This window comes from Eulemur rufifrons, chromosome 25 (assembly GCF_041146395.1).
Source record: "Eulemur rufifrons isolate Redbay chromosome 25, OSU_ERuf_1, whole genome shotgun sequence".
NCBI lineage: Eukaryota > Metazoa > Chordata > Mammalia > Primates > Lemuridae > Eulemur > Eulemur rufifrons.
In genome coordinates, this window is record NC_091007.1 from 1356460 (window position 1) to 1377493 (window position 21034).

Here is a 21034-nt window from a genome sequence, read left to right on the forward strand (position 1 = left end):
GGTTTTAGCCTTTAAGAATTCTAAAAATGAAATGGTTCCATCATCCTGTACTTGTTACACACTCACTGGGTTGTCAGGTGCTTTGTGGCTCTAACACCAGCAGGTGTGTCTAAGGCGTAACATACAGGCTTAATTTAATGTATCCACCTAACTGTTATTTATAGACTAGCATGCATGTTAAGATTGTGTGAACACTTTCTCTAGAATAAACATTTTTAAGTATGATTTCATTTTTCCAATTTCTATTTTTCCAGCTAAAAATATCTTTAGAGTTCGCTTCCAAGACCCCTCTCCAGGCCAGTCTCACACTCTGCAAGCCAATGACGTGTTCCACAAGCAGCAGTGGTTCAACTGTATTCGAGCCGCCATCGCGCCTTTCCAGCCTGCGGCCAGCCCGCCGGAGCCGCAGGGCCTGCCCGAGCTCCACGAAGAGTGCGAGGAGAACAGCCCTCCGGCCGGGAACCTCCCAGCCCAGAGGAGGGTGTCCGCAGCGTCCGGCGTTACTCAGGGGGAGGTGGATGAGAATGCTTCCGAGTGTGGCTCCGGCGTGCAGACGGCAGAAGACGCCAGGAGCGCGAAGGCGCACCAAACACGGCCCAGCTTCCGGAGAGCGCGGGACAAAGCCCAGTCGGGTGGCAAACGGAAAGAGACGCTGGTGTAGAGGGAGCTGTGTGGCCGGCGCAGGGACTGTTTATTTATAAATGTGTACAGTTTTGTTTCTCTCGTAATGTGAGCATGGGAGCAGCTGTGGGGTTGCTCTGTACCGGTTGTAATATTTCCATTGTTCTGGGTCTTTCTCTTTTCTCTCTTTTTTTAATGGCAGCTAAAGATATACAGATTGTTAAATTGCAGTCTTTTTTTTTTTTAAGATGTTTTCTCAGATTTTTTAGAACATGCAAGGCTAGTATTTTTAATCAGATGAAATATTTATGAAATGGATTTTCTCCTAATTCTGGATTCATGACTCCATTACCAACCAACTGTGTTATTTACAGTATTTGCCAAAACTTAGAATTTTGCAAATACTGGAATTCTACCAGTGTTTTGTTGATAAACCTTGCATGCAAAATTGCAAAATTTGAAATTTTAACATTTGAAGTATTTCAAAATTTACATTGAAACATAACTTACTTGGAAAACAAACCATAAAACTTTTAGGTTTTTCATTTTATCAACTGGAATGCTTTATATTAGTTTTTCACTGCACATTCCTCATTTTTCATTCATAACCTGCCAATTATTTAATTTTTTTATTGTAAAGTAGTTTTTAGTATTTGCTTTTATTTTTTTTTACTTTGATGCCATCTCAAACTGGCATGTCTTTATTTTTCTTCCTGATTAAAAATGTGTGTGTATGTGTGTGTGTGTGTATATATATATATATTTTTTAAATCATATGAACTTTACCAAGTGAAACCAAGCCATACTGTGTTTGAGCCAATTAAGAAGATTGCAGTTTTTAAAGGACAGGATTGCAGGGTGGTGAAGACACATGAAATGGCCCAGCATATCCAAGACTACTGGAAGAAAGCCACTTCGCGGATTTCACTGAAAGTTTCAGTGTTGTCTGAAAAGCAAGAGGGAAGGTGATTGGTAGTAAGTAAAAAAAAAAAAGGCGGGGGGAAGAGAGTAGTTCTGTCTTAAAGTAAAAGTGTCTGGTTGTGCCAGAGTGCGAAAGTGGGAGAGGCTCTACTTGAGGGTGTGCAGTAAGTTGTCGAAGGCTCGAGGGGACGTGGACCGTTTGCCTAGGTTTGCAAAACCTGCGAATGATGAGCTAGAAACAAACGTGTGGAAAATAGGACCACGTGAGATCAGTCTTGGTGGATTTGTTCATAAGATGGAGAAAAGACTGAGTCTTTTACCGTAAAATGTTCTGTTAAAATGGGATCACAACCTCTAAAGCAGGGGGCGCAACGGCCCCGTGTCGGGGCAGATGTGCAGTGTGACTGGCCAGGTTGGTGGCAGCCCTCGTGTGGAATACATTTGGCCAGTGGAAATGAAAATTGGGAAAGACTGTAAATAGTTCGATCTAAATGATTTCTCTGTACAAATGAATGGATATAATTAAAAAAAAACACACACATGATCACCCCGAAGGTTTCTTGCCTGGTGGATATTTTGGGGGCATTTGCCAGAATACGTGGGTGCGGCACAGGAGGGAGCGGCCAGGCTCCCAGAAGTTTATAGGAGTCGTGCGTAGTTACACCTTTGAAATTCATTGATGAGTACGGGAAAGGTTCGGGTGGGTCAAGTCTTGGGAATCTCGTGAAACCTCGTAAGAACACTGTAATCAGAGACAGCAATTGCATTGAAGGTACCATCTGGCCGCTTTCCGGGTACGAGAGTGAAGCCACTAGCACAGCATCCTGACCGATCTGATTAGTTTCAGATTTTAATTCAGGAATCTCAGGTTCGTAACTTAAGTGCACGTGACACCGGTGATTGTGATCTGCAGCACCAGAGGGCAAGACAGCCGGTCATTTCTAGAGGTGTTTTACGGAATCGTTCCTTCCAGAGTTGCCCCGACCAGCTTCCGAAGTTACGGAAGCAAGTGGCAGCTCAGGTGTCGTTAAGGGAACGATGTTTTATCTGAAACTGCATCTCCCTTTGGTTCCCTCAAGGGAGAATAAGACCCAGAAACTGAGTGTGTCTTCAGAAATCACATCTATGCTCGAGAGCACGCGACGGTCCCGCCCAGTGAGTCCTCAAACCTGTCCGGGCACCGGGATCCCCAGTGGTGCCTGGACAGTAAAAGGGACAGCCTCACCCCTGAGCCTGCCCCCGGGCACCGTCTCTCTGAGTCCAGGTCTGCAAAGGGTGGTCTCTGCCCAGAAGGGCGTCCCACCCTGCTCCCTCTCTTGTCTGTGCGCACACAAAGCAGTGGGGGGGGGGGGTCTGATGCTCCAGCTTAGATCACCGTGGGGTCTCTGAAGACACAACTGACCCAGCAGGTGTTTGGCTGCTCCTGTGCTGCCTGGGTCCCCTTTGTGCCTCCTGAAGGACGTGCGTCCCACCTGAGCAGGCCTGCCAGGGTCAGACCTGAATCTGATCTACAGGAAGCTGTAAGACAAATGACAGGGTTTCTTCAACAAAATAGACAACAGAAAAAGATGGAGGGAAATCGATGACTTAAAAAGGCACATCAAACAATTGCAATGCATGGCCCCTCTTTAAAGCTAAATCAGTTTCTAAATACAATAATCTAAGAATTATCCAGCATAGAGTGTATATTTACAGTGAAGTAGCGGCTGGGCACGGTGGGTCACACCAGCAATCCCAGCACTTTGGGAGGCCGAGGTGTTGGAGACCAGCCTGTGAGCAACACGGTGAGATCTTGTCTCTAAAAAAAATAAGATAAAATCAAGTAGTTAATGTTATATTTTTATGTTTAACAATGGCACTATGATTGGAGTCCTAGAGGCATTTAGTGAAATATTTATGGATAAAATTAAATGATATTTAGGACTTTCTTCAAAAGTATAGAGCAGGAGAATTGTTGGGGCAAAAATGAAACAAGTTTGGCTGTAAGTTGAGAGTTGCTGAAGCTGGAGGCTGGGAATTTGTTATGTTCTTTATGTGTCTTTTTGTATATGTTTGAAAAACAAACATAAAAAACAAAAGTTAAGGAAAAGATAAAGCCAGGCACAGTGGCGTGCACCTGTAGTCCCAGCCACTCAGCAGGCTGAGGCAGGAGGACAGCTTGAGCCCAGGAGGTCGAGGTTGCAGTGAGCTGTGATCACACCACTGCACCGCAGCCTGGGCAACAGAGCGAGACCCCGTCTCTAAAGAGAAAAACAGAACTTATGGAATTCCAGGTATCCGGTACGCTTCCAGCTTCCAGCTCCTCAAACCTCGTAGCTCTCTCCAAACCCCAGCCTTTGCTTTTCAAAATCAAGGCAGAGTGTTTACCAAACACGGCTGCATTTGCTACCAACCGTCTCACACAGAAACTCAGACCTTTCGCCTGAATTTCACAACCGCCACCCTCCCCATACCACTTGGCAGCCGCCTTAGACTGGCCTGGATCCTGGGCCTTCTCCCCCCTCTCCTCTCCCGCTCCCTGTATCTCTCTCCCTCCACTCTTGTCTCCCTTGCCTGCACCTGTGTCTCTGCCTCACGGGTGTGGACACCACCAGCCATGTGAAGTCCCCAGGTCCCCAGGACAGCAGCTCCGTCAGCCCGACCCTGAGAATCTCGTTTGCCAGCTACAGTCACCGTCGCCTGTGCAAGGCGATCGAGTTGCGGTATTTGGTAATGTCTGTGCTGTGGTGTAAACAGAAAGCAAGGCAAAATGAGCTGGAGTCAGGAATCTGATAATCTCCCGTAGAATCCAGGTTTCCCAACAATGGCTGCGGGGGGTGGGGGTGGGGTTGAGTTTTGTTTTCCTCCTGAACCGAGCAGGACAAGCAGGGACGGATCTGTCGGGTTAGACCTGGGGACATGTGTAGATGGCCGGGTCTGATGCCCGCGCCACCAGCGGAGAATCTGAGCTCTGCAGACACCAAGGGACAAGATGACACAGCTGGCCTGTGGCAATGCTGAGGTTAAATGCACCGTGTGGCTGTGGGACCTCTTCAACCCGTCCTCCACCCGGCAGCCGAGTGATCTTTCTAAAACAAACATCAGATCGTGATAAAACGTCAATTCAGAAAAAGGTTAGAGCACTAAAAATAATTTGTTCTATGCATAAAATCATACATTTGCATCATGGAAAATTTGGAAAATTCAGGAAGGTATAAGAATGAAATTACCTCAAGAGAATGGGAAGACAAGCTGCAGACCAGGAGAAGACATTTGCAAAAGACACACCTGACGAAGGACTGTTGTCCAAATTACACAAAGAACTCTTAAAACTCAACAATAAGAAAACAAATGACCCAATTAAAAAACGGGCAAAAAACGTGAACAGACACCTCACTAAAGCAGATCTATAGACGACAAATAAGCAGATAAAAGGATGTCCCACATCCTATGGTATCAGGGAACTGCAAATTAAAATGAGATACCACTACATACCTGTTAGAATGTCAAATCTAAAAGTTAATTAAATGCAAACAGAAAGAAAGAATGTCAAATTCCAAACACTGACAACATCAATGCTAGGGAGGATGAGGAGCAACAGGAACTCCCGTTCGTTGCCAGTGGAAACGCAAAACGGAAGACGGTTTGGCAGCTTCTCACAAAACTAAACGTGCTCTTAACGTGCGACCCAGCAATCCCGTTCCTTGGTATTTACCCAAAGGCTACCGACTGTAGGACTCCAACTATACGACACCCAGGAAAAGGCAAAGCTATGGAGATGCTAAAAAGATCAGTGGGTGGCAGGGGTTGGGGGAGGGGGGGTTTCTAGGGCGGTGGGACCACTCTGTGTGACCATGATGGCAGACACACGTCACTGTGCACTCGTCCACCCCGTGGAATGTACGTCACAAGTGACCCCTCCTGGAAACCGTGGCGAGATCGTGACGCGTCCGTGCAGGTTCATCGATTGTAACAAACGCACCATCTGGTGGGGGTGTGGGTAGTGGGAGGCCGTGCGTGGAGGGGAGGGGGTACGTGGGACGTCTCTGTACCTTCCACTCGATTTAGCTGTGAACATAAAGCTGCTTCAAAAAAATATGTCTATTTTTTGAAAAGGAACTTACCCAGACCCACACACATGCATGGCATTAGTACGCTGCCTTCAAGCCGTGTCTCTGCACATCAAAGCTGGAACAATAATGTACCAATTCTACAGACACCGAATTTAAAGGCCTAGCAAAGTGACCCAGGCCTGTCCTTCTGGAGGTCTAGGCCGCAACCCCTCCCTCTCAGATCTCAGCCGCTCAGGGAATTCTCCACCCACGGGGTCGGGAGCCTCCGGTCCAACCCAGGCAGGTCGGGGCCTGCTAGGGAGCAGCCGGCACCTCCAGCCCCGCAGGAGGCAGGGCCCAGGCAGGCGTCCACCGGGCACCCCCCTTCCACGGCTTCCTAAATCACAGTCCCAGCAGCGACACCGCAGTCTGGGCCAGGCAGGGAGCTTCAGCCTCCCGCAGCCCTCCCGCCCCCCACAGTTCAAACCACAGCTGTCAGTTGAACCTGACTGAGAGGCTGGCGTCTGGCCCCCTCCACGCCTGGAAACTGCTGCCGGGCTGGAAAAAGCGTCTGTGACCGACATCACTCACCTTTGCCAACCTGTCCCCACCCCCGGGCAGACTCGGGCAGGTTCTCTCGTCCTGGGTGTGTTCCAGGTGTGAGCTCAGCTCCCCACCCTCGGCCCGGAGCCAGCTGGGGGAGGGGCGGGAGAGCTGGGACTGCCAGGGTGGCTCGGACAGAGAGGGGCTGACAGTTTTCGGTCAGGCTACAAAAGCTCGTGCTAAGTGCCTCACTCCGCAGGGGGCAGCGGGGAGAGGATGAGCATCCTGTCCCTGTCCCCTGGAACACAAGATCGAGAGGGCAGGGAAGCAGACACAGCACGGGGCCAGCGCACGCACCGCACACAAACAGCGTGTTGTCAAAGGTGCAAGGACGTGCATTTCTCGGGGTGGCAGGTGCCGCTGAAAACTGAAAGCAGCCTATGAACCCCCATCTGCTGTTGAGGAGACTCCCCGACGCCCACCTGCCTCCCCCTGGAGGGGCTCGAGTGCGGCTTCATTCTCAGGCCTCCCTGGACCCCAAGGCAGTAAGCGCTTGCTCCTCTGCCCACCCCAGGCCAGACGGGGCCACTCTCTAGGGCCCCCTGCTTCCCTGTCCCCAGAGGTAGGCTGAGAAGCTAAAGGTCACCAGCAAAGAGCGGCCCCAGTGCTTTCCTGGATGAGCAAAAACAGAAGTTTAAAGGCCTCACGACATTTTTAAAGGCCTCTGGGGACGTGACTCAGATTTGGAAGCTGTATCTTCAGAAAGTCCCTTGTGTGGCCGGGGCTGGATTTTTGCTCTCCTCGGGCTCCGAGAGACCTGAGGAGGTGCAGGAGCAAGCGGGGAGGCCACCAGGTCGCAGGACCCTCCACCGAGTCTGCCGTGGCCTTGGGGCTCCCCGAGAGCCCAGGCAGGCCGAGCGCCCGTCCCGGACCGGCGCATAGTCAGGCCTCGCACCAAGCACGGCCTCCTGTCCCCAGGGCCCCTGGCCGAGCCCGGGCCTTCTGCGGCCTTGGCCTCTTCCTCGGCAACACGGGAGGCTGGGGTGCGCACACGTTTCCAAAAGGTCACTGGCTGGAGACCCACCAGCATAAAAATGTCGCACTTTTTGGTTTATTATCTACTTGGTATTTTTTAATGTACACTTTCTGTTTTTAGCAAACGCATTTTAAACGAGGACTTTCAGTCGTTTTCCTAAGTGGAAAACCAGCTTCCCTTGCCTTAATGGAAGGAAGCGACAACAATCAGAATACTGCAAACAACAGGAGGTCGATAAGCTCCGCCTGGGTATCTCTGTCTCTGAAAGGGAGCTCAGCGCTCTCGTGCTGTTTGCCAATGCAAGTCCTGAAACCGTCAGGAACCGTCAGCGGTGCCGTCCCCAAGAAGTCCTGGTGGCGGTTGGGCCGCCTCTCCTGCCCGCCCTACAGCGCCAGTCTGTCTCCACTGTCTCCACCACCCCACTGTCTCCAAGCCCCAGGGTGCAGCAGAGCCCCGGTGACAGGGCCACTCCAGCCGTGCCCCCCACCCAGCCCTATCCAAGCCTCCTCTGCCCAGGGGACACTGCGGGCTGACCCCGCCCTGTCTCCCTGGCCCTGCACCAGCACGTGGCTCCCAGAGCAGCTGTCGCCCACTGAGGGCTTCCCGGGTGGGTGCCGCCTCCTCCACGCCTCCCCCTCCACTGAGCTCCTGCACCTGAACCCACCAGGGGCACCTTCCTGCTGCCCTCGTATGGGGTCGTCTACACCTCGTCCCTCTCCGCTCCTTGGAGGCCACAGGCTGGGCGGTGCCTCCCCCGAGACCCATGGTAAGGCGGGTGAGGAATGATGAATGAGTGAATGAATGTCACCACACCTCCGCCACGCGGTCACAGCCACAGGCTCCAGGTGAGGGAAACTGTGGGTCCTCAAGAGCACTGAGATTTGACTTTTATCAAGGTCAGAGGTCAACCTGGCAGAAAGGCGGGAACTCCGGGATCAGCCCAGTGCCTGGCACGGAGTATCTGGGGGTGGTGGAGTGGGTCTGGTGGCTGCTGGGCCACCAAGAGAGCACAGTCTGTTCCCAAACACAGTGACTCACACTGGGACTCGCCCGGCCCCCGGGGCTGCGCGGTGGAGCTCTGTGAAGCCAGCGTGTGCCCCCGGCCCTCTCCCCCACTGGCCGGGTGCCAGTCTGGCCCTGGGCCCACCGAGAGGCTGGGCAGGGCGCGCCGGGCACCGGCATGGTTTCCAGGGCAGACCAGAGCCACGGCTCCCAATCTTGGCCGCACAAGCACCTGGGAAGCTTAAAGACGACCGCCGCACCTGGGCCCGCCCCAGGCCCCGCACACCTGTCTCAAGCTCCTCGGGGGTTGTCGTGTGCAGCCGGGGTTAGGGGTCACTGGCTTGCACAACACGGCGGCAGGTGCCAGTCCCCCGGGCAGGGCCGTGTGCAGTGGGGGAGACACCAGCACACCCCTGGGGACAGCGAACAGCTGCAATGACAGATAGGCAAGAAGGAGCTTGCAGAAGGCCTCCGGCCCGTTCCCTGTTATAGTCAATCCCAGAGAAGCCCGGGAGAACAGAGGTGAGGTCATCGGGGCGGAGGACAGGCAGGTCCCACCTTCACGGTAGCAGGCTGGGTGGGGCCACGCCTGCCCCCTCTAGAGCGCCACGGGCACCGGGGCCACGTTTACCATCCAGAGACTCAAGAGCTGGACTCGTTTTCAGAGAAAAGGGGACAGAATATTTCACGTAGCTTGTCCCTGAGGATCTGAGCCACACGGTCCCTGTGCCTGCTGGGACCGGCTCTCTAGGGATCTGTTTGTGGGAGGGGCCCACGTGGAGAGAGGCCTTGGGTGAAATCTCGTAAGCCGGCCCAGGGGGTCTGAAGTCCAAATCTCCGTCTGTCCCACGGGGCTAAGTGCCCTTGACCCTCCCTGTCTGCAGACCAGGAGGGAAGCAGCAGTTGGAATTCTGCGAGGACTGTTTCCATGGCCCTTGGACAATAGGGTGTAAAAGAGATCCCCCACTTCTCGTCAGAACAATGCTGTGAAGGTCTCTTTTCACCCCAGAGCTCCTGGGAGGCCAACCCTGGGGGGCTGGAGATGGCGCCCCCAGTGCGGGAGGAGCCTGAGGGTCACGGTGGACGCAGAGCACATGGCGGGGGAGGGTTTTGCACAGACGCAAACACACTCCGGGAGGCGACAATCTGGTTTAAGCGTCGCTGATGGGTTTTATTTGATTATTCGGGGTTCTGAGGAAGGAGAGTCGGCCTCACAGGGAGTTACGACAAGAGGTGCACGTTGATAGGAGACCACAGTTAGCCCCTCGCTCATAAAAGGGCACCTGTGCCCAGCTCTGCTCTTCTGGAAGCTTCCAGGAGCAAGAGGCATTTCATACGGATCTTAAAAGAGGAATTGGGTCCTCAGCCTACCAAGAGTGGGTATAGGTCAGGACTGAAAAGATCCCGGGAGAATCCAACAAAGAAAACGTAGGGAGCACATGTCAAGTCATGACTTGCTCAGAGGAAAAAGAATAAATATATGGAATTTGAAACATCTGTTTTGACCAGACGTAGAATAATTCACCCGAAATCAACTTACTGATTAACATCTTGGAGAATCTGGGGGAATTTTTGCTTTAGTTGGAACCGGTTTGGGTTTCGCCAGGGCTATTCCATCCAAGCCAGTTCCGACCGAGGCATCAGTCCTGCTAGACGTCGGTTTCGTGTGTGATTCATATTTCAGACACCAACCACTTACCAAATGCTTACAGTACGTGCAACATATCCCTGTGATTGAGCCAGTTAATAAATCTGTAAATTAAAAGCAACAACCAAAGCAACAGACTGTGTTGAAAATCTAGTCGGAGAAAGAATCCTGCCCTGTGTATAATTTATAAAATCCTTGACGTTGGAGATACGTACAACTGCCGAATTGTGAAATGACCAGAAGGTTTCCTTCCCCGAAATCATAGAACCAAAGGATAAGAAAGTGAAAAGAAAAAAAAAAAAAAAAAAACAGAAAACTTCACTCTCTGCTGGGTTATGGCGCAATGGTCAGGTGAACTGACTGCAACTTAACTCACAAGGCTCTAATAAAACTAAAGGAAAAACTTTAACTGGACAAATAAAACTTCAGTGAAATATCCAACAACTGTTAAAATAGTGCATGCAATACAATTTCTGTGATCTTTGTTTCTTTTAAATAATTTTTTTGTACATTTGGAAATGTACCCAATGGGCCATTTGTGGAACTGGCCTTTTCGCAAGTTGATTTTCAGAGAAGTGGCCTTCGGAGAATCGGGTTTCCCTGAATGACCAGAAGTGCTTTGCCTCCGGGGACCTGCCTCGCGCACTCTCTGTTCCCCTCAGCATCCCGGACCGAGACGGGGCTGCCGCGTGAACCCAGGGGTGGGGTCAGCCTGCTCGCTGACCCGGAAGGTCTTCACGCCACCCTGAGCCAGGGCTGAAGCCACGTCTGTGCGTGTCTGGAGGCGTCAGGTGCAACTCAGGACGGCAGCTTCCAGAAGACACTCTGCAGCGTGGTCCCGATCAGCCCCCTCCCCCAGACCCCACCCAGGGCCGGTCCAGGGGCAGGGCCCACCCAGGAGCCTCCACGGAGCTCCTGGGGGCCCCTCAAGCACCGCGGGGGCTGGGGAGAGGGTCCCCTCCTGAGCCCCTGAATTCCATTCCAGGTCCTTTTGGGGACCTCGCCCCGAGACTGAAGTGAGTCACTTCCTCTCGCAGATCCTCACAGTCTTTTTCGGTCTCCCGGGGCAGTGAAGACAGAGACGTTGCTGCGGCTTTCTTATTGCTTTATGGGCCTTCCAAGCCCCTCTTAGGAATGGGCTCGTCAGTGATAAACGGCTGGCCTGGAACCTCCCGTCCCGGTATCCCGTCTGCCCGGCAGGCCTCCCACCTCCCCGGGCCGTCTGGGGCTTCGGCGGGTCCTAGGAATGGGAGTGGTCTGGGCTGGGGGGCTTCTCTCCGACTGGCTGCTCCCCCCACCACCGCCCTCCCTCAGGGGACACGCCCGCCCCTGCCGCGCCACCTGCCCGGCGTGGGCACCGGCCTCCCTGCTGCCCGCTGGGCCTCCGGGCAGGAGCAGGCCTGGGCTCTGGGATTCCAGCTAAATTCCCAGGAAACGAGGGGTGTTCTGATAGGGACAGAACCCCAGAACTCAGGCCTTCACCACAGCCCTCTTCCAGCCTCACAGCCGAGGCCGTGTCTGCGACTGGGGGGTTGTCAGAAACACCTGCAAGCAAACTGAGACCCAGAGAGGTTCCGAGGTTTGCTCGGGGCGGCGCAGATAACAAGTCGCAGATCTGGGATGTAAATTCTACCCTGTCTCATTCTGAGGGCGCCGGATGGGACACAACCATCGAGTGGACTGTTAAGCAGCCACTGAAAGCAAGGATGTGAATCTCTGTTATTTTTAACTGGAAAGATGCCCACAATATAACTTGAAATAGAAAGAGCAGGTGACGGAGTCATCTGTACGATGCCACTTCTGGGAAGAAAAACCATTAATACATAGGAACGGACATTTGTGAATGGATAGAAAAGGGAAAAAAAAAAAAGGCAGGGTGTGTTCCCAAACATTTACACACAGTCTTGGAGTGGAAAACTGTGCGAGGTTTCTACTTTCTGCATTTTATTTTGCTGACTGTGCTCAGATAGGAGAGGAAAACCTTTCCTTTCCCTCCACCCTCTCAGCTGGGGACCTGGCGTCTGTGAACTACACTGACCAAAGGCTGATTAACAGGAGAAAAGGTCTATTTCACAAGCAGACAGGAGCTTCACAGAAAAGAAGCAAAAACACAGAGAGGTGGCCGGGCTTGCAAACCTATATACCACTTTGACAAAGGGTGATAAATTGAGAAGTGACAAGACAAAGGAAGGGGAGTTCGTGCCACTGGGGCGGTGAGTTGTGGACGGGTCCCAGTGCAGGAGGGACTGACGGAAGAGAAGGTTATCTCAGCGGATTAGGGTCGTCCTCCTCCTCCTGGCGTGGGAGAGGGAGGGGCCGCCGTCTGCTGTTTCTCGGTGGCTCAAAACAATCCTCATGCCACCCACCGTGGCCATTTTGGGGGCACCACGCTCTGATCTCCTCCACTTATTCTACCAACTTCTTCTTCAATGAACTCGCATAACTTTAAAAATCAGAAAAAATTAGCCAGATCGTCTCTGTCCGCAGGAGTGGTAGGCAGGGATCAGGGCTGCAGGTGGCAGCTACAGGCCAGGCGGGCGGCTCCTGGGGGCACAGGCACCAGGACCAGTCAGGGGAGGGGACTGCAGGAAAATGCTGAACACCTGACAATCACGTATATCAGTCACCTGGTGACATCCCGCACCTCGTGTAAGCACCCACCCCCCTGGACCAGGCCAATAAGAGGGAACCACCTGGGTGCCCTTAACGTCCTTCTCCACCACGGAGACTGGTGGTTCCTCTCTGGAACGTATCTTCACTTCAGCTTCCTTCTTTCTTCCTTCTCTCCCACGACGGAAGCTGCCCGAGTGGAAGTGCTTCCTGTCTGTGTCCACCCCTGGCACCCACCCTGCTTGCAGTTCTCCCAAGCAAGGAGCCAAACAACCAGGACAACATCTCTCTGTCAAAGAAGCACCAGGAGGAAACGTGTGCAACTCTCTGGGATCTCTGGGAATCGGCTGAGTTGCCTGAGAGGGACTTCGCCAGTAAGTCCGGGCTGGGGGCCCCGTAACCCCAGCTTCCTTCTCCTCTGCCTCCCAAGCCTGGGGGGTCCCTGTAGCCCTCAGGTTCCCTCCTGAGCCCCACACTGAGAAGGGCAGGGCAGGGGCTCACCCGGCATGCTGAGAAGAGCTGGGAGAGGTCTCGACAGGCGCTAAATGCTGTGCAATTTTGCACACATCTCACCCCCTCTGGGTCTTAGTCTGGGCTATAAAATGAGAGCACATTGGACCCACGATTGCTAAGTCCCTTCCTGCTGATGGTTGTGAGATGTTTTCCTTCCCGGGAACTCCTTCTCCCCACCTTACGCAGGCGAGGCGGAGCCCAGATGGGGAGGCGGCTGACCTGAAGCCCCCAGCAGAGCACGCCCCAAACCTCAGGCCTGGAACCCAGGAGTCCTGGCTCCCCACTCACGGGGTCTTGAGGCCTGGCCTGACCACTGGGGCCCCTGACCCCTCACTTCCACGTGCCCCAGTCTGTGCAGTGGCCGCCCACCCCCCCGCCCCCCGGCACTGGATGCTGCTTCCATGCCAGTCTAGGCACAAAGAGAGGGTGGCCCAGCAGGAGGGCCAGGGCTTGGCCTGGGGCTGGTGAGGCCTGCAGGTGTAGACGGCTCGAGGGGCCACCTCTCCCCTGTGCTGCCCACCCCCCCACGGCCTCTCTCCGACCAGCGCTGGGCGGTCACCAGCCACCACCTGGGTGGGCTCGGCCAGGAAGTCCAGGACCTCAACTCAGTATGAGAACATCCCAGGCCCACGGGGAGACAGAACTAAGGCGCTGGGAGTCGACAGCGAGCCTCGGGGCAAACCAGTGGCTCTCAGTGGGCGTGAGTGAGCCTGACTCACGGCACAGCCCAGCGCCCACTCCACACCCCACCCTCACGGCCCGGGGCAGGGCTGGCAGGGACCCTGCCCCACCCGGGGCCGGGGGAGATGGGGGTCGCGGCTGGCAGGCTGAGCTGGATGGATTGCTGGGGGAGCTGCCAGGAGGGCAGGGAGGGCTGGGCGCAGACACCCCAGTGGGGAGAGCAGGGCACAGCAGGTGCTGGGAAAGCTAAGAGGGAAATGAGCGGCTACAGGTGCTCCTAGGAGGCCCAGCACCTTCCGGTGAGTTCCAGCGATGGCAGGAGTGCAGCCCCGCCTGCGAGCTCGGCCTTCCTGAGCCCACTGGTTCTGGGTCTTGGCGGGAGGCAGACAGCCCAGGGTGGGGAGACTCCCCCCAAGCTCTGTGCACCTCGTGCCTGGCCTGGGGCGCAGCGATTAGGGAAATGCAAGGTGGGCCCCGAGGGGCTCCCCTCTGGGTTGGGGAGAAGAAACATCAAGAAACGCTTGTCACCTGCAGTGGCGTAAACAGGGTCAGTGAGGAATGTGCACAGTGCTCGGGGTCAGAGGGCACCTTGCCCTGGGAGCAGGAGGGATGCAGGGCTGAGGGCAGATTCCCCCCTGGCCCCTCTCCCCCCACCCCTCCCTCTGCCCCAGTGACAAGTCCCCTGAGAGAAGAGCTGATCAGCTGAGGTCCGGCTGGTGGCCAGACTCCCCACTTCTCTCTGCACCCACATGTTGGTCTCTGGCTGGGTTTTTAGCGCCTGGACGCCCCTCATCCCCCGCTGGGTGGAGCTGGGTGAGCAGCTCATCCCGCCTGCCCACGCCCCCCAGGAGTCCCCCCAGTCCTGGGCACCTCGGATGGCTGCGTAGCCGCGAGCTGTCACCCACAGTGGGGCTGCCTCACTCCTCCCCAGGCGTCCTGGTCTCCCGGCTGCTCCCCGACAGCAGGTCACCCCATCCCCAATCGCTTTCTCTCCCTGCCCCCTAACACGTTGGGCCAATTGTTTTCTAAGTTACTGGGCAGAGTTTGTGGGGTGGAAGACAGACCCGAGGTCCTGTCACAGGACAGCAGTTTTGGGGACCCAGGGACTTGTCCCAGTGTGTTTTCTTCCAAAGATGGGGCCTGAGGCCGCGTGGCAGTGAGGGCCGAGATCTAACCAGCAGGACAGGTCCCGACGTGCACGGTGGCCCCACCTCGGGTTAACGCTGCCGCAGAAATGCCATTATTTTTGTTTTTGTTTTTCTTCTGCCCTTCCAGGTTCTGTCCCGCCCTCACCTGCAGAAACTGGGACAGTCAGGTGTCTCGCTGGCTCAGGGGGGAGCCCAGGCCCTTCCTCCCAGTCAGCCGCCCCGTGGGCTGAGGGACAGCAAAAGCCCCACCTGCTGCTCTGGGCGGGGCTCGTGGGCAGGGCCACGTTCTCCTTCACAACTTCTAGTCTATCATGTGCGTGTGTTTTCTTTTAGCATGAAATATTTTAGACACGTAGAATGAAATGGTGAGTGTCCCCCACTGAAGAAATAAAACAGCCACCATGGCGGCCCCTCTGTGCCTCCCCTCCCGCTCCAAGAAGAGACGTCAGCCCTGAATTTGGGGGTTAAGATTCCCATGGTAAGAACTGCATATTTCTTCAAAGTCATTTATTTTTTTTTTTTAATTAATTTTGTGGATTCAAGCAGTTCTCAGACATTTGAACCTGGTGGACGGATCACAAACATTTCAAAAGAAATTTGGGGGCGGGGGACATGCGGGACTCTATTTTGCAGAATAAAAATGTGAAGGGGGAAAAAAACCCAGAAGACAAAAACCATCTGCGATCACAGCAGCTTCCTACGAGAAAGGAGGCTCCGCACTGAAAATGGCGGGAGGGCGTGGTCTCGCAGGTTAGAAATCGACCACAAACCTTTATTTTTCTTTTGTTTTTATTTCCTCTTGGAGCACTTCCTCTTGGAGCAGCTCTGTGTTGAAGAATCACGACTTAGAAACTCAGACCTCTGTGACCCGTGTCCCTGAGGGCAGGGGCTTTCTGGAGGGAACCCCCAGCTGGAGACAGGACAGTACCTTTGCCCCCTGCTCAGATCTGGGGTCAGGGCCGAGGCTGCCTCTGCCCATCCCCTCTCACCTCCTCTGTCTCCTCCCTCCAGAGCCCTGCGGGAGGGGGGAGGGGCTGGGGAGCCCCCACCTCTCTCTCCTCTCTCTGTCTCTCTCTCCTCCGCACCCCAGCTCCAGGCCCTGAGGACAGGGTGGGAGGAACAAGGTAGCCGGGAGTAAGGACCTCAGAGACTGGAGTGTCCCTGAAATTGTCCACCGGGGGATAAAAGAAAAACTTCACAGGCCAAGCAGCCCTGCCTGTGTGGCCTGGGCTCTGCGGGCTCTGTGCTCTAGTCAGGATAAAGGGGCCAGGCCACGGCAGGGGGTGCCATGGCAGGGGGGGGGGGGAGAGGGTGCCACGGCAGGGGGGTGTGCCACGGTGGGGGGGGGCGCCACGGCAGGGGGGGTGCCATGGTAGGGGGGGTGCCACGGTAGGGGGGCTAGAGCACCAGGCAGCAGGAGAGGCTGAGGGGGCTCCGCTTCCCTCCCCCCCTGAGGTGAGACCTGGACAAGGTTGGTCATCACTGATGGTTTGAGCTGAAATCTCAGTCAGACAAAAACAAAAGAAAACCCCGTTTCCCTCTTGGAGGCGGCCCCCAGACATGCAGCCACCCTCTCCCCAGGCTGGGACATCACTAACGTCCCAACACCCAGTGCAGGTGCCCCCACCTTCCCCTGCTGCCCCGATTTCAACCTGACATCGGGGAAGAGTTTGCCCCATAACCACACTGGGCCTCAGTTTCCCCATCTGCAATGTGCAGAGGTGGGTCTGACCACCTGAGAACCAGGACAGAGGGGGCCCTGGGGACACGGAGCCGTGGGCCCAGCTCACTCTGATTTCTGAGGCAAACCCAGGCTCAGGGAGGGCTCTGCCCACGTCAGGGCGGGAGGGGCGGCGCTGCCACCCTCAGGCCTTCTCCATCCTCCTGCCGCTCCCCAGCCCCCACCCAGGGCGCGCCCCTCGCCCCCAGCCTCCCGTGCACGTCAGCCACGCCGGCCGGCGGGGTCTGGGCAGCAACAGCCACGGGTGCGGTCTGGGCGGCAGAGGAAAGGCCCCTCTGTTCTCCTGCCAGCTCTGCAGCAGCCCCACCCCCACCCCCACCCAACCCCCGTGCCCTCCACCACCCCGGCCTGGGCTACAGAGAGGGTCTGTCCCCAAGAGCTGCACTCAGATGCAGGACAGATATGCACAGATGCACACACAGCACACACAGGCACAGACACAGGACAGACAGACACACACTGTTGCGTTGGAGGTAGAAGAGCGGCCGGCTGCGTGCAGAGGGGTCGTGCTCCCGACTGTCCGGGGTCCTCGCCCGCAGCCAGGCAGAGCCAGATTCAGAGCCGCATCCCCCCGCCTGCCCCGCGGCACCCCAGGGCTCCTGTCCTGGGGTCAGGGAGGCCCCTCAGGCCGGGGAGAAGAGCCCTGGATGCTCTGCGGGGCCCCAGGGTCCCCCCTGCAGTGAACATGACACAGATGGACTGCGCAGTCCTTTTATTCGGACGGTGTCACGGGAGGGAGACAGGCCGGGGCCCTGCCCAGGTGTGCGCGGCCCCGACGGCGTGGACGTCCCGCGGAGGCGCCTCACTTCTGGCTGAGGACGCGCGCGAACTCCTCGAAGTCCACCTGCCCGTCCTGGTTCACGTCGGCCTCGCTGACCAGGGCGTCCAGCTCCTCCTGCGACAGCTGCAGCCCCAGCTGGGCCATGGCCTGCCGGAGCTCGTCCACGCTGATGTGGCCGTCCCCGTCCAGGTCGAAGGCGCGGAAGGCGGCCCGCAGGTCCTCCTCGCTGCCCAAGTCCTTCGCCCTCTTGCCCAGCGCAGCCAGGAACTCGGGGAAGCTGATGACGCCATCGCCGTCGCTGTCCACGCGCTTGATGAAGCGCTCCAGATCCTCCTCCGACAGGTTCTTGCCCAGGGCCCCCAAGGCCTCGCTCAGCTCGTTGGCGTCGATTTTGCCGTCCCCATTCTTGTCGACCCGCTTGAAAACCTCCTTGAACTCGGCCACCTGCTCCTCAGACAGCGACTCCGCCATGCTGCGTCCGTCCACCTGCTGCTCCCAGGGCGTCTGTGGCGGGCACAGCGGCAGGCAGGGGAGCCTCTCCTTTTCTGCACACGAGCAGTGGGAGGAGGAAGCCTCCCCACCCTCCCCATGTCCTCGGGCAACAGCCTCCTCCCAGGGAGGGACAGACCAGCTGCAGACAAGAAATGCAGGAATTGGAGGGGGAGGGCCCCGGGGAGTCTGCAGGAAGCAACATGGCGGGGTGATGGGCTTGCAACTGGCCAGCCCCTCCTGGCCCTGATGGCAGCCACCCACTCCAGGACATCCCATCCAGGGACAGACAGTGTCCCCTGCAGACCACCCCACTCCAGGATATCCCATCCAGGGATGGTGTCCCCTGCAGACCACCCACTCCAGGACATCCTATCCAGGGACAGTGTCCCCTGCAGACCACCCACTCCAGGACATCCTGCCCAGGTGCCACCTTCCCCGACTTCAGGACACTGGGGCAGGGTGGGTAGAGGAGGCCAGGAGGAGGGGCTGTGCTTGCTGCTTCTGTTCTCTCTCCAGGCTGTGCCCAGCTCTGTCCCTGCGGCTGGGGCTGGGGGCAGGGGGTGGGTGGTACCATCGATTCTGTCAGGTTGCAGCCTTGGGTTCCATCAAATTCCCATCCAGGGTCTAGAGACGGAGGATGGACTGGCCCCCCCTTGCCTTCCAGAAAGCAAGGGGCCGGGAGGGGCAGGCGGGGGAAGTGCATTCAGAACCACAGCTGGTGCGGAGACTTCGTTTATTAAGTGAACATACGGGGTGCGGTTTCGGAGGGGAGGGAAGAGCTTTGTGTCCCCAAAGCCTCCCCCTGCCGCTCGGGGTTCCTGCCACTCCATTCTGTTGCCCGGCCCAAGCTTCTCTGGGCAGACACCCAGGAGGTAAGCGGCACGTGCTCCATTCACGGTGGTCAAACCTCTACGGTTGGGGTCTTGCTGTGGCGAGACTGGGGTGGTCTTGGTGCCCGGCGCGGGCCAGCCCCGACAGTGCCGAGGGGCAGGAGGATGCAGCACTTGGCCCAGCTGGGGGTTTGCTATGCCTCAGCCCTAAGCGCAGAAACGCATCTGGGGCCCTCCCTGGGGCCTCGGTCCGATCTGTCATCTGGGAGGGAACCCACCCGGCCCACTGCCTTGGGCAGCGAGCAGAGCTCAGCCCTCGGGTACCATGCCCGGGTCCTTCCAGTGGTGGGGCCCACACCTGTGAGGGCACCTTTGCCTTGGAGTCCCCACAATGATGTCCTCGAGAAAGTCCCTTCTGATCCCTGGAGATTCCGGTTCGCGCCCCCAACCCCTGCCCGAACATGAGGAACAAACACCTTCACTCTCCTCCTGAGACGGTTTGTAAATTCCACCTCCCTCCGGTTCGGCCAACCTGACCCAGCAGGCGTCCTCTCCTCCCCAAAGTGCAGCCACACAAAGCCCTCCCCACGGCTGGCGCCGCAGCCCACCCTGGACCGGGGAACCAGATGGGAAGAGAGATACGGGGGTCGGGGGTGCATCAGTTGTCTGGCTCGTGCCACAGAGGTGCTCGGAGAGGGGCTGCCGTCTCACCTCCGAGCTGGAATAGTACTGAGACCTCAATAAACATTGAGCAATCGGTTTCTCAATGACACCGACAACCAGTTCTGGGTGGGGAAGGTCAGTCCAGCCTGGAGACCAGAGCAGAAAAGCATCTTGCTGCGTAGGAGCGCCGGAAGGGTGAGGTTTTTAATAACTAGATTCAGCCCAGCTCCTTCATTTATTGCTTTAAACAGTATTTGAATATTTAAATCTATATTTGAAATTTCCTTTTTGTCTCATCCCATTAGCAGGACCTGTGATTAAAATCCAAACACTCATTCGTTATTTCCGTATTATTTTCCCTGGTTATTAAATAACACTTTGCAAACAGCAGCAGGAGGCTCGTGCTGTTGGCTCCGGTTCCGCCCCTGATGCGGCAACTGAACTCACGTCTCAACATCTTCACCTGTGACGTAGGATGATAAGGCCCCCCGTGTCTGACCGGAGTACGGGGGGTCAAAACCCAAAGCACGGAACCAGCAGAAGGTGTTGTCATTCCGTGACAAACTTCATGTTCAGGAACAAGCTGGTTCGTGTTTGATGCAAACCAACACTCAGGAAAATATCTGCTCGAAGCGGGAGCTCACGCTGGATTTTGCGATGAGACCTTTCTCGATTGAACTGAGAAGTTAGGTTTGTCGGCCCCGGGGTTGTAGGTCAGTCCCACCGGGGTCGTAGGTCAGTCCCACCGGCCAGGCTTCCCGACGTCAGTACCCGCAGCCGCGGTTCCACGCAGAGCAGCCGCCTCCGTCCAGAACAGCGTCAGGCGCTCTCGTCACGGGCGGGTAGGTGGCCGCACGCATGTGATGTGCATTTTCCAGATGAAGAGATTGAGGCCCAGGGAGGTGAGGTCCTGTGACTGCTGGCTGAGCTCTGAGGTCTTCTCCACCCGGAGTCCCGCCTCCGCTGCGAACTTGACCCTTCCCCGGCCTCCCCCTTGGGAGGCGCCGCGCGCTGCTCGGGCCCAGCTCTGGGCAGAGGGTTGCTCTCTCGTCACACCCTCACCACAGACAGCCCCCCACGGTCCAACGAGGCGTCACTTACGAGGACGACACGGCACGTGCTGTCACCCCTAGGGGAGCTCGAGCGAGCCGTCGTCCTCTGCTGGTGGAGCCGCAGCAGCGGGTGCAGAGCCAGCCCGGCTCCGCGGTGCGGTGGCAGAGACCTCAGCGGGCCTCCCTCCTGCCTGGGACGCTCCCTGCGTGCGGAGGGACAGGGCCGGGGCCCAGCCTGCATCCCGCGAGGACCCCCCGGGGACACGTGGGAAGCAAACGCTGGTGGATCCGCGGCAGGGGAGAAGGCCCCGGGTCCAGGCCTGCGTGGCGGCCCCCACCCCCAGCCGTGTGGGGGCAGGAGCCAGCGGGGGGCTCAGGCCGGCTGAGAGGGGACAGCCGGCACCCGGCGAGGACGGAGGGGCTGTGGTCAGCAGGGAGGAGGGACGCGAGCGGGTTTGGGGGAGACTGAGCCCTTCTGCTCACGTGTTGGGGGTGGCCTCTCCTCCCAGACTCAGCCCCTCTCCCGCCCCTCAGCCGAGCCCCCCACGGAAATGCCACCTGTTCCTGGGGAGGATGACGGTGGCCCTGGAGAGAGGGTGCCCTTCCCTTTCGTTGAGGAGGCGTGAAGGCCTCTGCAGACGCCAGAGGAAGGACGGAAACCTCTCCAGCCAGGGCTGCACGGGTCCCTGAGGGCAGGAGGGGACAGTTACGGTCGTGGGAC

The 21034-nt window shown here is 56.7% G+C and overlaps 2 protein-coding genes across 3 annotated transcripts in view; one reads left to right on the forward strand and one right to left on the reverse strand.

Annotated features, from left to right (window-relative positions):
* The window catches only part of NET1 (neuroepithelial cell transforming 1), a 32573-nt gene extending 30485 nt beyond the window's left edge, over window positions 1-2088 (forward strand). For both annotated transcript variants that reach the window (XM_069458706.1, XM_069458707.1), the window contains one exon: window positions 255-2088. In XM_069458706.1, the coding sequence (XP_069314807.1) occupies window positions 255-661 (407 nt within the window). In that variant the 3' untranslated portion in view covers window positions 662-2088. The remainder of the gene's footprint in view (window positions 1-254) is intronic.
* A 15209-nt stretch (window positions 2089-17297) lies between these two features.
* On the reverse strand, window positions 17298-17747 carry LOC138375409 (calmodulin-like protein 5). The gene has a single exon (XM_069458998.1). The coding sequence runs from the start codon at window positions 17745-17747 to the stop codon at window positions 17298-17300; it is 450 nt and encodes a 149-aa protein (XP_069315099.1).
* Window positions 17748-21034: the final 3287 nt, after the last annotated feature.

What these genes read in the sequence shown, in the direction of transcription:
- LOC138375409 (XM_069458998.1), bottom strand. Translation starts at nt 17,747, where the DNA reads ATGGCGGAGTCGCTGTCTGAGGAGCAGGTGGCCGAGTTCAAGGAGGTT.